At 41.7% G+C, this 18,837-nt stretch overlaps 1 protein-coding gene across 4 annotated transcripts in view; it reads left to right on the forward strand.

Moving 5' to 3' along the window:
* The window catches only part of mpp2b (MAGUK p55 scaffold protein 2b), a 43,184-nt gene that overhangs the window by 14,301 nt on the left and 10,046 nt on the right, over nucleotides 1-18,837 (forward strand). For 3 of the 4 annotated variants that reach the window (XM_055924506.1, XM_055924499.1, XM_055924512.1), the window contains one exon: nucleotides 15,513-15,613. In XM_055924506.1, coding sequence (XP_055780481.1) covers nucleotides 15,513-15,613 — 101 coding nt within the window. Of the gene's footprint in view, nucleotides 1-15,211; nucleotides 15,315-15,512; nucleotides 15,614-18,837 lie in introns of those variants that run through there. The other variant, XM_055924516.1, reaches the window with a different exon arrangement.

Consider the following 18,837-nt stretch of genomic DNA (forward strand, 5'->3'; position numbering starts at 1 on the left):
TCGTGAGCATAATGCTAATAGCTAGCTACAGCCATAATACATCGCACAGAGAATGTGAGGAATAGTTTATGGAGGTTCATAGCTTTCCTAGTCTCTCCTATAACTTGGATTTTGGCAACATCTCGATTCTGCACCCTTTCCCAGAAGCGTGCACTTGCACACTCCTGTCATGAATTTAAAGGTATAGGATTGGTTGGAAGGAGTTTTCATCAGTGTTAAATTCATACGGGAAAGAGTCCAAGTGTAGGGTCGAGAGTCAGGACACGGCCAATGTGTGGTGAACCATGATAATGTCACTAAACTGGAAGGACGTTCTTGATATAAGCACCAATCAGAAGATCCCTCCCTCCCAACACACACACACACACACACACACACACACACACACACACACACACACACACACACACACACACACACACACACACACACACACACACACACACACACACACACACACACACACACACACACACACATACACACACACATACACACACACACACACACACACACACACACACACGGTAGTGGCTAGTAGGACATCATTGTGCCTTGATTCCCCCTTCCTTTCCAAGCATCACACCTCCCACGTGAGATGCACCACTCAACCCTCCTCGTTCCCCCTTTATTTCTCTCTCCCCTTCCTCTCTCCACTGAGAGGCTTCCATTCAGGGGGAGAGGCTCAGTCATCCTTGGCAGCTCTCAGGAGCTGCAGGTATTGAGAGGAGGAGGAGGGAGAGGAGGAAGAGGAGAGAGAGAGGCGCTCTGAAGGAGGGGATGAGAGAGGAGGAGAGGAGCATCTCTCAGGCTGTCTCAGGTGTGAGTGTGTGAGTCGTCGCTAGGTGTGTGAGTCGTCGCTAGGTGTGTGTGTGTGTGTGTGTCGTGGAGGTGTGTGTGTACCACATGGCTGGCAGCCTGTTTGGAAGGTTCTCCCTGGAGGACTCTGTCCTGTCCCTGGAGTGCCTGGAGCTCAGTGGGAAAGGTAAGGACAGGCGGATGGGGTGATGCTGATGGTGATGGGGGTCATAGAAAGGATGAGGGTTTTAATGGTTTGTCTACAGTGAAAGGATGAGTGTTTGCACTCTTTTGATAGGGGTCATAGAAAGGATGAGTGTTTTGACTATATGGTAATAGGATGAGGGGTTTGACTCTGTGGCTCATCTATGGTGAAGGGATGCATGTTTGGATTCTATGGTTCATCTATGGTGAAGGGATGCGGGTTTGTATTCTATGGTTCATCTATGGTGAAGGGATGCGGGTTTGTATTCTATGGTTCATCTATGGTGAAGGGATGCGGGTTTGTATTCTATGGTTCATCTATGGTGAAGGGATGCGGGGTTGTATTCTATGGTTCATCTATGTTTGGATGGGTTCCACTTACTCCCTGTATGTATTGGTGTAGAAATAGAAGTGTAGTGTGGTTGTGAGAATTATGAGCTATCTGGGAGATACAAGCGAGACAAATAAGTACCAAAGGCAATAGGGTGTGGATGTGCCAGACTCATCGCTAAGGTGTGAATCTGTATTCACCCAATGTCAGAAATAACTAACAGCGGAATCTAAAGCATATGGGACTACTTATCATTTTGTATGGTATTCCTGTCCTTTAATTTGACCATTGATCAAGTGGAATTATTACATACTAGCTCAACTATTGCATGTATAGATTCAATGTCCCTTATGACTGAAAGAAAATGAGAGAGTGCATAGAGAGAAAACATGTACTACTTTACGCAGAGCCCTCATATAGCCATAGAAATAGAATCAATCTATGTAATTCTATTTCTATGATAATAACCATTATACTCTTCATGACAAATATGGCTGCCCGTAACAGTAAATGGCCGTGCGTTACAATAACCAGGAGATAGTGACAGCCTCTCAATAGAACAAAACTGAATGACAGTACATTGATAATACTGTATTCTATCCATAATTGATGGTATTAATTCATGTTGCATTTATTGCATACTATACTGCATCCGTGTCCATGCTGTTCACTAAGGAAATGTGTCACTGTACAAATGGATGGTGGTCGAAATGGAGCGTAAAGGGAAATTGGATACCTGGTCAGTCGCACAACTGAATGCGCAGACGCTTTCACAGGACGTACTGGAATTATATGCCTGTGTTAGACAAAATGTTGCGTTGATGATCAAAGGTAATTATAAGATACATGAAATAAACATCAAGAGAGAGAGAGGTGAATGAGGAGTGAATAAGGTAACACTTGTGGTACGTACTGCTGTACAACACAGTGAGGTCGAGATGTAGAGGTCGGAAGTTTACATACACTTAGGTTGGAGTCATTAAAACTCATTTTTCAACCACTCCACAAATGTCTTGTTAACAAACTATAGTTTTGGCAAGTCGGTTAGGACATCTACTTTGTGCATGACAAGTAATTTTTCCAACAATTGTTTACAGACAGATTATTTCACTTATAATTAATTCACTGTATCACAATTCCAGTGGGCCAGAAGTTTACATACACTAAGTTGACTTTGCCTTTAAACAGCTTGGAAAATTCCAGAAAATGATGTAATGGCTTTAGAAGCTTCTGATAGGCTAACTGACATTATTTGAGTCAATTGAAGGTGTACCTGTAGATGTATTTCAAGGCCTACCTTCAAACTCAGTGCCTCCTTGCTTGACATCATGGGAAAATCAAAAGAAATCAGCTAAGACCTCAGCAAAAAAATTGTAGACATCCACATGTCTGGTTCATCTTTGGGAGCAATTTCCAAATGCCTGAAGGTACCACGTTCATCTGTACAAACAATAGTACGCAAGTATTAACACCATGGGACCACGCAGACATCATACTGCTCAGGAAGGAGACACATTCTGTCTCCTTGAGATGAACGTACCTTGGTGCGAAAAGTGCAAATCAATCCCAGAACAACAGCAAATGATCTTGTGAAGATGCTGGAGGAAACAGGTACAAAGGTATCTGTATCCACAGTAAAAATTTGTCCTATATCAACATAACCTGAAAGGCTGCTCAGCACGGAAGAAGCCACTGCTCCAAAACCACCATAAAAAATCCAGACTATCGTTTGCAACTGCACATGGGGACAAAGATCGTACTTTTTGGAGACATGTCCTCTGGTCTGATAAAACAAAAATAGAACTGTTTGGCCATAATGACCATCGTTTTGTTTGGAGGCAAAAGGGGGAGGCTTGCAAGCCGAAGAACACGATCACATCCGTGAAGCACGGGGGTGGCTGCATCATGATGTGGGGTTGCTTTGCTGCAGGAGGGACTGGTGCACTTCACAAAATAGATGGCATCATGAGGTAGAAAAATTATGTGGATATATTAAAGCAACATCTCAAGACATCAGTCAGGAAAGCTTGGTCGCAAATGAGTCTTCCAAATGGACAATGACCCCAAGCATACTTCCAAAGTTGTGGCAAAATGGCTTAAGGATAACAAAGGCAAGGTATTGGAGTGGCCGTCACAAAGCCCTGACCTCAATCCTGTAGAACATTTGTGGGCAGAACTGAAAAACTGTGTGCGAGCAAGGATGCCTACAAACCTGACTCAGTTACACCAGCTCTGTCAGGAGAAATGGACCAACATTCACCCAACTTATTGTGGGAAGCTTGTGGAAGGCTACGCGAAACGTTTGACCCAAGTTAAACAATTTAAAGGCAATGCTATCAAATACTAATTGAGTGTATGTAAACTTCTAAGCCACTGGGAATGTGATGAAAGAAATAAAAGCTGAAATAAATCAATCTCTCTACTATTATTCTGACATTTCACATTCTTAAAATAAAGTGGTGATCCTAACTGACCTAAGACATAGAATTTTTACTAGGATTAAATGTCAGGAATTGTGAAAAACTGAGTTTAATTATTATTTGGCTAAGGTGTATGTAGACTTCCGACTTCAACTGTATCTCCTAATAGTAGTTGACTTGACAGGCAAGACAGTCTGTCAGTACTTTCACATGAGTTCTTCGTTGAGGAGCTCCCTCCTACCTGGTGCGTTTTGTATTCGCTGTTATTCTGTTATTCAGATGCAACAGTGCGCTTCTCAGAGTGGTCACATTCGGGAGTGTCACCGACAGAGACACAACCTTCAAATAACATTCGTCTCTAACTGCCCTCTCTGGACCAGGACCTGTCAGATGAATACTCAATCACATTTTCCAAATGGCAACCTATTCTCTATGTAGTGCACTACTAACCATAGGACTCTGGTCAAAAGTTGTGTACAATAAAGGAAATAGGGTCCCATTTAGGACTCACAAATCGTCAACACTGTTGATGATGAGTAAGGGGAGTTTTCATGTATGATGTGGCTGTCAGTAATAAAAGTGTGGGGCCATAGACAGCACTGTTGAGTGTATTATTTCTGAGTGATCCGGATTTGATTATGTGGTTTGGTTATCCTAACAATAAAACCTGGGTTTTATATAGCCATTTTCAAAGACACAAAGATGGATGGTTTGGTGACACAATGGTGTCATGTTGCTATTGAAATGTTATTATAAACTGTCCGGTTCGAGCCCTGAATGCTGATTGGCTGACAGCTGTGGTATATCAGACCGTGTACCACGGGTATGAAAAAACATTTATTTTTACTTCTCTAATTATGTTGGTAACCGGTTAATAATAGCAATAAGGCAGCTCGGGGTTTGTGGTATATGCCCAATATAACAAGGCTAAGGGCTGTGTCCAGGCACTCTGCGTTGCGTCATAAGAACAGCCTTTAGCCGTGGTATATTGGCCATATACTGCACATTCCTCTGGCCTTATTGCGCAATTATAGATTATAATTGTCATTATAAAAACAAAGTGTGTCTACGTTACACATTTGCCTGTTACCTTCCCGACAGCCATCATATAATAGAGCTGTTGTTCAACCCTGTCATCTTTTTTCTGGACATACTACCATTCAATATAATGGGAGGTGCAAGAGTGAAATGTCACTAAATATCACTGGTTGTGGTCTGGACTGATGACCTTCAGCTAGGTAATCATGTCTGAGCCCTTCTGAGGCACGCAGACGGGGCACAATGACCATCGCCATGGAGATGTTGTTGTGATTTCACTGGCTGCTATACTGCAGGCCATTCAGAGGGTGTGTTGTGTTCTCAACAGGGAAGGGGGGGTTGGGAATATCTGACTGTCAGGAGGTGTTACACATATATTGTACACTTGCATTAGACACAGGCACATGCATGCACACATGAACACACACATGTACGCAGATACACACACACACACACACTGCATGCACGCATTCTTTATGCAAACATCAGTCCAAATCAATTGTCTTAACAGTAAACTTACTGTGTCACTGTGTGAATGTTAACTTCAACTCTGAGATCTACATACTAGAACTCTTTCACACTCTAGGCTGGCTCAATTTATAATACAATACCTTGTGTTGGGATGGCATTTTGGATCTCAATTGGCATAGGAATGACTTAAACCAAATCGAAAATGTGTAGAAATGATAATGAACCTACATTTAGTCTATTCACTCTGTCCAGCTTGCTGACAGTCATGGAAACGAGAGCTAGACAGTCAGGGACCATCAAAAATGGAAAAAGCGATTGTTACAGGACAATTTTGAGCAATTTTTTACGGCAAGGAAATATAATACATTTTAAATGTTGCCCTCCAGCCCTCGCTGAATAGTGAATTCGGCCCGTGGGGAAATTGAGTATGACACCGTTGACCTAAACCATCTAAACTGGAACTATGCTGCTCTATGCTGTTGTTTTCAGCAGGGAGGACAAGCTGTTGATTAAAAGTGCGTGTTCCATCACAAGTTGTTCAACAGTGACAGGAATAAGTTCCACTCCAAGACGTCCACTGAATATTGTCTACCGACACTCATCTTTACCTGAGGCCTCAGTTAAATTACACAACTGTAGGAAAGCAGGGGATATTATTATATTAGAGGTTCATATCTCTGTCAAATGTAAAGTTTTTAAAGGCTTACTCCCGATTGGTGACCTAGGCGATTTTGACGGTCATTGTCAGTGTGGAATGTATTTGATTTATAAATCGCTCCACAGCAGTGCACTCACTTAACAAATTTAACAGCAATTACTTACAGTCATATCAAACACCCCATTGATTTATTCAGAGGGAGCAAAGTCAAAGAGGATTTCAGGGAAACTACCCAAATAGCTTACAGAAACACTACCTGTTAAGATCCTCGAGACATGCCAGTGTGAATTACCGAGTAGTCCTTTAGCAAATTCAAATCCGACATTTTGTCTGTCTTCAAACGCTTTGTCTCTAGACATCATTAGTCTGTATTTCCTACATCCTTCAAACCTCTACAAAACCAATATCCACAGTACATCCGGTTGTTATTGTCAGGCGCTCCATAGAGGCGTGTGTATTTGTGTGTGTGTGTGTGTGCACTTGGAAATGACTGTCTATCTGCTAAAACCATTGTCTGCTCCTCTGTGACCCAATCCCCATATCACCTTACCCCAGATCTGTATGTACTTTAGCCAACCCCTCTAACATATAGTACCAGTCAATAGTTTGGACACACCTACTCATTCAAGGGTTTTTCTTTATTTTTATCATTTTCTACGTTACAGAATAATAGTGAAGACATTAAAACTATGAAATAACACGTTTGGAATCATGTAGTAACCAAAAATAATATTGAGTATTTGAGATTCTTCAAAGTAGCCACCCTTTGCCTTGATGACAGCTTTGCACACTCTTGGCATACCAGCTTCACCTGGAATGCTTTTTCAACAGTTCCCACATATGCTGAGCACTTGTTGGCTGCTTTTCCTTCACTCTGCGGTCCAACTCATCTCAAACCATCTCAATTGGATTGAGGTCAGGTGATTGTGGAGGACAGGTAATCTGATGCATCACTCTCCTTCTTGGTCAAATATCCCTTACACAGCCTGGAGGTGTGTTTTGGGTCATTGTTCTGTTGAAAAACAAATGATAGTCCAACTAAGCGCAAACCAGATGGGATGGTGTATCGCTGCAGAATGCTGTGGCAGCCATGCTGGTTAAGTGTGCCTTGAATTATAAACAAATCACTGACAGTGTCACCAGCAAAGCACCCCCACACCATCACACCTCCTCCTCCATGCTTCACGGTGGGAACCACACATGCGGAGACCTACTCTGGGTCTCACAAAGACACGCCGGTTGGAACCAAAAATATCAAATTTGGACCAAGGGACAGATTTCCACCGGTCTAATGTCCATTGCTCGTTTCTTGGCCCAAGCAAGTCTCTTCTTATTGGTGGTGTCCTGTAGTAGTGGTTTCTTTGCAGCAATTTGACCATGAATGCCTGATTCACGCAGTCTCCTCTGAACAGTTGATAATGAGATGTGTCTGTTACTTGAACTCTGTGAAGCCTTTATTTGGGCTGTAATTTCTGAAGCTGGTAACTCTAATAAACTTATCCTCTGCAGTAGAGGTAACTGTGGGTCTTCCTTTCCTGTGGCGGTCCTCATGAGAGCCTGTTTCATCATGTCTTAAAATAATGATGAATTGTAATTTCCCTTTGCTTATTTGAGCGGTTCTTGCCATAATATGGACTTGGTCTTTTAGCAAAAAGGGCTAACTTCTGTATACCAGCCCTACCTTGTCACAACACAACTGATTTGCTCAAACACATTAAGAAGGAAAGAAATTCAAAAAAGTAAATTTTAACATTTTAAATGCATTCTAGGTGGTTTCCTCACGAAGCTGGTTGAGAGAATGCCAAGAGTGTGCAAAGCTGTCAATTAGGCAGCTTGGCTACTTTGGCAGGCAGGTAGGCAGGTGGCTACTTTGAAGAATCTGAAATATAAAATAGATTTTGATTTGTTTAACACATTTTTGGTTACTACATGATTCCATATGTGTTTATTTCATAGTTATCCTACAATGTAGAAAATAGTGAAAATAAAGAAAAACCCTTGAATAAGTAGGTGTGTTCAACCTTTTGACTGGTACTGTATGTATGGCATGACAATGACAGACAGATCTCAGACCAGTGTATTCCCTATGTGGATTCACTACACAACAAAAACACCCACATCCCCTGCCTTCCTCACTGGAGCCGTAGTGCTCCATAGCAACCGGTTGCCTCCTCTATTGCTGTGGTTAATGTTCCCCACTGTGTTCCCGAAGCACTAACCTAACGTAGCAGGCGTAAAAATGTCATTTCTTTCTTTCGGGTCCTGACGAGAGATAGAGAAAACTGTCGGCGGAAGTTATCTCCTGCACTGTTCAACCAATCCAGTAAATGTGGAGGAGGAGTTATGATGGAGGGTCGCCTTGGTAACGTCCAAAAGCGTAAGTCGTGTCACAGGCTCTCTTTCCATTTCCCCTGAAAACCGTATGCATCCGGTTGTGAACAATCCCCGCAGAGGGTGCTGAAATACAAACAATAAGAACTTTCATGTGCAACATTGGTGCTTTAATTGCAGCTGTTGTTAGCATGAGAATGCTAAACCGCATAGCATGAGTGTGTGTGTAACTCAAGGTAGTCCCTATTATATTTTCTAGTTTAAAGACGTCTACCTTTTCCCCTAAAGCAAACAGAGGTTATTACAACCGGTTGTATTGTTTTCGTCGTGGTACCTTAGCGGATTCCCCATGAGATCAACTGAAGCTTAGCAGTCAATGGCTGGTCACCTGTGGCCTCATGCTGCTGTTTTGGGCGAATATGGACAAGAAGGGAGCATTCTTTGACATAGTTTTATCTTTTGTGATGGGCTAGTGGCCAAGCCTTTGTCTGTCTGCCATCTTAGGCTGTTAATAAAGCCAGTGGAATGTGATAATCTTGCTGACTGCTCTACACTCTTATACAGGGGCGCAACCCGACACTCAGAGGCGTTCGTATGGTCCTAAAGCACACCGTTGCCTCGTTTTGTATTCCATTCCAATGATAAAATTTGTGGGGGACAAAAATGCAATTTCAGAATGTGGGGACCCCGTCCCCAGTGAAAGTTGCGCCCCTGCTCTTGTAAAAAAGGGTTCTTTGGCCGTCCCTACAGGATAACCCTTTTTGATTCCAGGAAGAAACCTTTTGGGTTCCATTCAGTACCCTCTGTGGAAAGGCTTCTTACGTGGAACCCAAAAGGGTCCTATCTGGAAACCTGTTGTTGAGCCTCGCACTTCAACGCTCTTAGTTGTTGCGGAAATTGACCCACTATACTGTTTCATTTCTGCGTCTATGTCACATCGCTGAGTCTGTCTCCAAACCGTAATTCAACTATAGTTGATTAGTTGATTACTGTACAAATGCTCGCGTTTTTACTGTGTACATCAATTGTGGGATAGAGGTAGATGAGTACTTCTTTAGCGTGGTTGAAACTATTACATCTTGGCAATGGTAGCTGGACACAGTTCATAGGGGAGGATTTCACAGTAATCGGTCCCCTACTAATTTAATACTCTGCGTAAAGATGATACTGCATTTTAATTTGAAACACAATAGCATGCATTACACAGATTCCGCAGGTCATACACTATGGGAAAGGGATCACCTGAACTAATACTGACATCTAAACCTACCTATGTTGGTGAACTTCTGACCTGTACACTTCTTACTCTTAATTCTACAACTCTTTTATTGTAGTGTAGGTCGGGGAAAGTGAGTGAGGCAACCCAATCTGGCAACTGACACAGAGCAGCAAGGCATTGAGACACAAGAAGGAGAACACGTTGGATTTGTGATAATCCTTCTGAATAATAGAATAATGGCAGCAGTAACCAACCGCTGTTGAATAGGGCCATTATTTTCTTGTCGCTTTCACAACTTCGCTCGTAATCTGCCTAGATGGCAAACCTATTCCAAAAGCATGGCTAGGCTACTTATCCCCCCCGCCCCCTCTGTTATTTAACTCTCCTTTATATCTTATTCAAGCCATGTAAAGAGCCTACTGTGATGCCTACATGATGTCAGCATTGTCGGAATGATGGGAATAACAACAGGAGTGAATGCGAGGAGAGAGAGAAAGAGAGAGACTCACTGGATTCTCCGATGGATTCTCCAATTACGTTGAATGAACTACAAGACAAATAAAAACCCTCCAACCCACAAAAGGCCTGTGGGGTTGATGGTATCCTAAATGAAATAATGAAATATACATGCCACAAATTCCAATTGGCTATACTTAAACTCTTTAACATCAACCTCAGCTCTGGCAAATTCCCCAATATGTGGAACCAAAGACTGATCACCCCAATCCACAAAAGTGGAGACAAATTTGACCCCAATAACTACTGTGGGATATGCGTCAACAGAGAACTGCTTCATCATTAACAGCAGACTTGTACATTTCCTCAGCGAAAACAATGTACTGAGCAAATGTCAAATTATCTTTTTACCAAATTACCGCACGACAGACCACGTATTCACCCTGCACACCTTAATTGACAAACAAACAAACCAAAACAAAGGCAAAGTCTTCTCATGCTTTGTTGATTTCAAAAAAGCGTTCGACTCAATTTGGCATTAGGGCCTCCTATACAAATTGATGGAAGGTTTTGTTGGGGTAAAACTACACAACATTATAAAATCAATGTACACAAACAACAAGTGTGCGGTTAAAATTGGCAAAAAAACACACACATTTCTTTCCACAGGTCCGGGGGGTGAGACAGGGATGCAGCTTAAGCCTCACCCTCTTCAACATATATATCAACAAATTGGCGAGGGCACTAGAACGGTCTCCAGCACTCGGCCTCACCCTACTAGAATCTGAAGTCAAATATCTACTGTTTGCTGATGATCTGGTGCTTCTCTCTCCAACCAAGGAGGGCCTACAGCATCACCTAGATCTTCTGCACAGATTTTGTCAGACATGGGCCCTGACAGTAAATCTCTCCATAGCAAAGCCATCACCTACAGAGAAATGAACCTGGAGAAGAGCCCCCTAAGCAAGCTGATCCTGGGGCTCTGTTCACAAACACAAACAGACCCCACAGAGCCCCAGGACAGCAACACAATTAGACCCAACCAAATCATGAGAAAACAAGATAATTACTTGACACATTGGAAAGAATTTACTAAAAAACAGAGCAAACTAGAATGCTATTTGGTCTGAAACAGAGAGTACACAGTGGCAGAATACCTGACCACCGTGATGGACCCAAAATTAAGGAAATCTTTGACTATGTGCAGACTCAGTGAGCATAGCCTTGTAATTGAGAAAGGCAGCCTAACGCAAACCTGGCTTTCAAGAGAAGACAGGCTATGTGCACACTGCCTACAAAATGAGGTGGAAACTGAGCTGCGCTTCCTAACCTCCTGACAAACCATATTAGAAACACATATTTCCCTCAGATTACACAGACCCACAAAGAATTTGAAAACAAATCCAATTTTGATAAACTCCCATATCTATTGGGTGAAATACAACAGTGTGCCATCACAGCAGCAATATATGTGACCTGTTCCCACAAGAAAGGACAACCAGTGAAGAACAAATACCATTGTAAATACAACCAATATTTATGTAATTTTTTTTCTCCTTTTTTGTACTTTAATTATTTACACATCATTACAACACTGTATATAGACATAATATGTCATTTGGAATGTCTTTCTTCTTTTGGAACTTTTGTGAGTGTAATGTTTACTGTACATTTTTTATTGTTTATTTCACTTTTGTTTATTATCTATTTAACTTGCTTTGGCAATGTAAACATATGTTTCCCATGCCAATAAATCCACTTAAATTGAAATTGAGAGAAGACGAGAGAGAGAGAGAGAGAGAGAGAGACGCAAAGAAGGGCCCTGTAAACTAAAGTAAACAAACCCTGTGGCACACTGTGGTGAGTGTTGGTGATTAAAGAGAATTATGCAGGGCCTGAAAAAGCTTGGTCGGCATTTTGATCTGTTCTCTGCAACCTCCGCTCCAGATTTTGATCTGCAACCTCTGCTCCAGATCTCCAGGGGAAGAGAGGGAAGAGAAGAGAGGATGAGGGGAGGGATAACAAGGTTTTACCACTGCACACTACATCTAATTATTTGTTTAGGGAGGCAGACGAAGGCTGGGTTTTGTAATCATGGAGGGCCTTCCTCTTTATTTCTTCCTTCCGTCCTTCCTTCCTGTCCCGGTGGAAGCCAAACCAAGACCAGGGCTGCATCTTTCTGTTTTGCTATTGACAGCTGGGGGCAGATGTGTTGAAACTGCAGAAGTTGTCTAGGATGAGTATAACTACAGTAATGTCTCTATAATTGGGGAGAGGTCTGCGATGATAGGACAGATGTCCAAAAAAAATGACAGGGAGCGCAAAACGAACCATTCATCAGTATCCTCTTGAAAATGAACAGTATCATTACGAACATCAGAGATTTTTGTGGTAACATACCGTTTGTGTGTTTGTATGTGTGTGATTCATCATAGATTCGTAGTGTGTTTCTCTTAAAATAGGACATACGTGAGGATTTGGAGTGGACTAGAGTGTGTGATTTCTGTTTATTTTGACACAAGTCAAGGTTGTGTCTGATGTACAATGCATGACTGACCTCAGAGTTCCTTATAGCCTTACTTTGTTTGTGAAGTGTCTCTATAGGGATGTGAGTACAGAACTACTTTTCACTCTTGGCCATGATTCACACTGACCCTCATGTTGGAAAAGATGCACAACTTCTCTACTGTCTTCTCTCTATATTTTATGTCATGTTATCCATCTGTGCCACCAGAGCTATAGTGTTATGGAGTGGGGTGGAATTCATAGAAGTTTCTCCCAGCCGCTATTAGAGGATCACATGTTCTCTTTCTTTTTTGTTAAAAATAATATTTTATATATATATATATTTTTTTGTTTTGTTATTTAACAAACATAATAGATTAATTCATATAAATACAAATCTGTTTTCACATCAATACATGGGTTCGTTATTTGACTACCATAATTTACATATTTCATAGTGTCCAGTTTTCTTCTTCTTTTTAATTCCGTTTGGATATGTTTCAAAAAGTTATTTTATAGTCGTCATACATCATCATGCATTTTGTCCTCCAAGTCTTATTGTTCACAATGCATATTATTGTCCACTTTAGATATTCAGTATTGTCATCCATGTTAGGATCAAAAACACCAGCCTCCTCCTTTGCTTGAGGAACAATAGAGGAGCAATAGAGAACAGAAGAGGACGGCCCACCGCCACACTTGTGCTATTTCATGAATTACCTGGACCACCTACTGAGATGCGACTTTTGTTAACTAAATCAGGTGAAACATGAGCTGAAAACTGGACTAGGACTTAATGGTTTGGATCTGTGTAATAGTTTTTTGATGGTCTCTGGTAGGGTAATCATACCCTTGATCTATGGTTATGAGAAAACAATATTATAGTGGGAGGCAGTAAATGATGCAGGGTCCTTGTGTCTCCAAAGTTGCCGCACAGTCACTCCTAATGGAGCTGATGAAATTGATGAACTGCACTCTAATTGGACAGATCATCTCTTGAGTTACACATCACGCCCTCATTGGGGAATGATGCCTCGTTAGCAAGTGATGAAATGGGAGAAAAAAAACTCTAGTGCAGGGGTTCTCAAACCTTTTGGGGTCGGGGACCCCTTTAATGATAGCAAATTTATCAGAGACCCTCTCATAATCAGAACACAACTCGAGTCAGGGGCGCAACTTTGGTTTTAGAAGTGGGGGGGGAGATAATTATTATTATTATTGTATATATTTTTTTATCCAGTTGGATGAACATTCCAAACAGCCTACCTGACGGCACGGAGGCGTCCACATTGTCCTGAAGCACAGCGCTGCCTTGTTTTGTATCACATTCCAGAAATAGCAAACAAGGAGTTTCAATATGACTTTGGCAGTGCATGGCAGGACGAACCAAGTCTCAAACCCTGGGGAGGAACATTTTAAAGGCCCGTCTCTTGGCATCGGAAGAGAAAATGTTGCGGTTTTCAAGCTAATTTCCTGCAATTCTACACATTTTGTCATGTGGCAGAGAGATGTTTTGATGTTGCAGCTTTAAAGCTAATTTCCTGTAATTCTACACATTTTGTCATGGAGCAGAGAGATGTTTTGATGTTGCAGCTTTAAAGCTAATATCCTGCAATTCTGCATATTTTGCCTTGAGGCAGAGAAAGCTTTGCAGTTTGAAAGTTTAAATTGTAATGCATTTATGTTTGATGAAAAAATGCAAATTTGGGAGTAGAATAAGTATTGAGTTGAAACATTTTATAATTGTTGGAGTACTGCAGTGGATACCAATATCCCAGTGAGCCTCCCAGGCCTATGTTGCCCTTGGTTAAGAACCTAAATTGTAGATGAATGATATGTAATGAAATTACATTGTTTTATTGTATTACACCCTTTAAACTTATTTCACGGATCCCTTGGCCAAAATATGTTTAATCTGTTTATGTTAGTAATATTCAGTCATTTTTTTTAGTGCATACAGTATATAATTTTTGGGATATGGCCTTGGATCCCCAGTCCACGGAGGTACTGCAGGGGGGTCCATGGCAGATAAAAGTATATTTATATATATATATATATATATATATATATATATATATATATATATATATATATATATATATATATATATATATATATATATATATATATGCATTACGACTTGGAGAACCCATGCTCTAGTGGACGCCCACTGTGACTTCTCTGACAATTTACAAGTCTGATGCATTGCGATAGGTTAGGGATGGGATAAGACAGTGAGATTAACGAAAAGCTATCCAACATAATGAGGGAAGGATAATGTTCTGAGAAGAAATGCCACTGTCTCCATCAGTCTGTCAGTCAGGTCGTTATTGTAAAAGAAAATGTGTTCTTAATGACATGTCTGGTTAAATAAAAGCCACACCGTCAGTCAGTCAGTCAGTTAGTGACAGTCCGTCAGTCAGTCAACTACTATGTGTCCCTTTTGTTATATAAAATCAGTGGACAAACTGCACTGCCCACCTTCCTAGTTATACAAGTGGAGTTGCTTTGAAGGGTTGTTGACGTGACTTCTTCAGATCGTACAGTTCCTGCTGCCCCCCCCCCCCCTCCCTGTGACTCTACCCCAGAGAGATAAGAGGTAGAGAGAGACGAAGGGGAGGTGAGATGCTGTCTCCACTGTCAGAAAGAAAATTGACAGGGAATTCGCTGACAGTGGTGAGATTGCTTTGGAAAGGATGTGAGGCATTTCATCTCTCTCTGTATCGCTTATCCTCTAGACGACTTTTTCTCTAGGTTCTTTTGCTCATGCTTCCGGTGAACATCTCTATTCTCTCACACTCTCTCTCTCTTTATGTGTTTGTTTTCCTTATGAGCTGACCAATGGTGACTAATCAAATGAAAACCACTGCACTCTCCCAAAGGGTTAGTATGTGTATACAACCAGCGAGTATAGATATACAAACGATATAGTAGTAGTTCCGCACTCAAAAAGTTGCTGCAAAGAGCTTACTTAAATATTCATTTTTTGTAAAAATGATTTTCACTGCACAGGGGGGAAAAGTGGAATGATGAGTAACCTGTAGTCCTAACTGTCTTCTTCTCTCCTGTGTCTGTCTCCAGCTATGCAGCAGGTTCTGGACACTTTGAGTGACAGCACCAGCTCCACCATGGCCAATGACCTGGACCTCATCTTCCTCAAGGGCATCATGGAGAGCCCTGTGGTGAGAATATTACTTTACCTACAGTATACCTACTTTTCTATGGATCTGTTCCACTATGTTGGGCTTGTCGATATAAGGCTTTTGCGTTCTTGTTGAGTTCTAGTTGTCTTCATATGACTATATTCTTTGCTTTACATAGATGGAATTGCAATTCATGAATCGTTTGTTTAGTCAACTTATCAGTCTGTTCTTGTCAAAAACTGTATGCACTGGACTCAAATCACAAACTTATGAGGCACCAAGTTCACCAAGTTCTCCAAAAAGCACAAAGAAGCTACTTTCTTGTGAGAGAAGAGATACCAAAACAAAAACTTGCCTTATCGACTTTTCTTTTTAATGACAACTGCTACTAGTTTTCCAACATATAATGGATCCATGTTCTTCGTTTGAGTTACATTTGGAGCTTTTCAGCTTTTGAAGAGACTGAGGTTGGAGGGAAGGAGGAGGGGAGGGATAAAGGGAGTTGGGAGTCGCAGACTGGCTATTGAGAGCAGCGCCCCACTGAGCTCCGGGTTCGGTCTTTTTTTATCCCCGATTTTAAACGTCCTCCTTTTCCCGAAAAGAAAAGAGCATGATTCCAAATTCAGCGCCCTTAAAAACATTTGAATTTTCCAAAAGCTACTAGAATGAAAAGTCCACAATCAATAATCGAAATAATAAAACGTCAATTTATGTTTAGAACCTTAAGGAAATGAACAAATCAACATTGACATTAACATTGTAATTATTAAAATTACAATATAGTCGTGATTGTTGCGTTATCTATTAAAATGCAGTTGAGACCTAGGAACTGTCAGAAGCTCTGAGATTTTACAATCGTGGGGGATACTCTGTTCTTTGCCATGCTCTCAAAGAAAGAACAGACTCGCAGGCTCACTAATGCTGTGTGGTCTTTCTCTCTCTCCGATTCAGAGCATTCAGACAGACAGAGTTTTCTGGAAGCGAGAAGGAGATTAGAGCTCTTTGGGGAGCACTGCATCAAATGCATCCATTTGCATCTCTCTCTCTGCTCTCCACTCCGTTTCTCTCAAGGCTGATTTATTTCTTTTCTGGGGGAGATTTATTATCTGTGCGTGTGTGTGTCTATCTGTGTGTGTGTGTCCCCCTTTTGTCTATCTATATATGGGAAGCTCCTAAAGGATTAATGCACAGACGCAAGCTGTACGAACACTGTCCTATGTTCAAGGACTTGAAACAGGCGTTTTGAACAGAGTGTACTGTTGCTTGCCATTGACCTCCAAGCAGGTCTATTGTATTGTTCTTCATGGCATAGAATATATGGAGCAGCTATGCCAAAAGCCATTCACAAAGCTACAGTGCATCATGATCAATTATCAACATGGCAGCTGCTTGGCTCCTTATGTTGGAGTCATCAGAACTATTGAAGCATTGAAATAGCTCATAAGATCACAAGCGCGCAATTGCTCTTGCTCTCACTCACGTCTTGAGGTGGCCTATGTCTTTTGAACGAGACGACACAGACCTGGTATGCTACACTATTAGAAAAAAAGGGTGCTATCTAGAACCTCGAAAGGTTCCGCGGCTGTCCCCATAGGAGAATCGTTTGAAGAACCCTTTTTGGTTCAAGGTAAAACACTTTTGGTTCGGTTCCATGTAGAACCCTTTCAACAGAGGGTTGTACATGGATCCCAAAGGGGTTCTACCTGGAACTAAAAAGGATTATCCTATGGGGACAACCGAAGACCCATTTTGGAAGAGTGTATGCATACAGTAAGCCAGACAACAACAACAGAGACTAAAGGTAGCTACATTATTCTCGTCAATTTAGGTGGTCTACAGAATTTATTTAAAACGGGACAAAGACTTAATATGCACATGCAGTCCTTTCGCTCTATTTGGATTCTTCAGCCTCCCATATTTTCAATGTGCCTGTGAAGTAGCTAACAAAGCCAGACAACAATAGCAGAGACTAAAGGTATCTATTCCAAGAGGTCTGAACCTTCTGGCTGTCTGTCTCCCCACCCCCTGATCTAAGCAGCAGTATTTGTGTTGTTCTGCTGTCCGAGGACCACTTTCTGACAGCTTGCTCCACCAGGTTGCCAGACCCTTGCCAAAGCACATTTAGTAAACCCAGTCTTCCTGCAGAAGAGTCCTACGCAGTGTGTGTGTGAGTGGGGGTGTTTGTGTCGGTGTGTGTGTGTCTGTTTTTCTGTCTGTTTTTCTGTCTGTTTTTCTGTCTGTCTGTCTGTCTGTCTGTCTGTCCGTCCGTCCGTCCGTCCGTCCGTCCGTCCGTGTGTGTGCGTGTGTTTCTGCGTCCGAGCAAGTGTTTGTGTGTACTCATATCCTGTTCAACAGCAGGGGCGCGTTCCCTTCCATCACGTAAACAAACAGCCATAGCTGCCAGACCAGACAACAGGGACATGGGAGCATGTCTCTGTGGGATTGACTGTCTCTGTAAATCTACCCAAAAACCAACATGGCTATTTGTGTCTGTTTGGGAGTAACGTAGCAGAGCGGTGGAATGTTAAATGATATCTGATATATATTTATAGTCTATGCAGCAGCAGATGAACTGCTATGTATTGATATCCTTATTTGAGTTGTTTTCTCAGTGTTCTTATTCATTTCTCTGGTGCTAATTTGGATCAGCATTGTAATTACGCTGTACTTGCCTCAACACTGTAACACTGCCTCAACACTGTAACACTGCCTCAACACTGTATCACTTCCTCAACACTGTAACACTGCCTCAACACTGTAGCACTGCCTCAACACTGTAACACTGCCTCAACACTGTATCACTGCCTCAACACTGTAACACTGCCTCAACACTGTATCACTGGCTCAACACTGTAACACTGCCTCAACACTGTAACACTGCCTCAACACTGTATCACTTCCTCAACACTGTAACACTGCCTCAACACTCTATCACTGCCTCAACACTGTAACACTGCCTCAACACTGTAACAATGCCTCAACACTGTATCACTGCCTCAACACTGTAACACTGCCTCAACATTGTAATTACACTGTATCTACTCTATAATGGTTGAAGCCAGCATAAGTTGATATAAAGTGGAAACATTTAATTAAGCACAATACAGCATTTCAAACTTCTAAATGAATTAGAGGGTTTTCTGTTAATGGGATTAATGGGAAATAAACACTTGGAGATTGAGGGGCAGGAGCACATTGTGATTTAGTTCATAAGTTTCACGTGGGTGGTGGGCCAGAGGCCAGTAGTGTTAAAAGGTGAGGAC

This window comes from Salvelinus fontinalis, chromosome 1 (genome assembly GCF_029448725.1).
Source record: "Salvelinus fontinalis isolate EN_2023a chromosome 1, ASM2944872v1, whole genome shotgun sequence".
NCBI lineage: Eukaryota > Metazoa > Chordata > Actinopteri > Salmoniformes > Salmonidae > Salvelinus > Salvelinus fontinalis.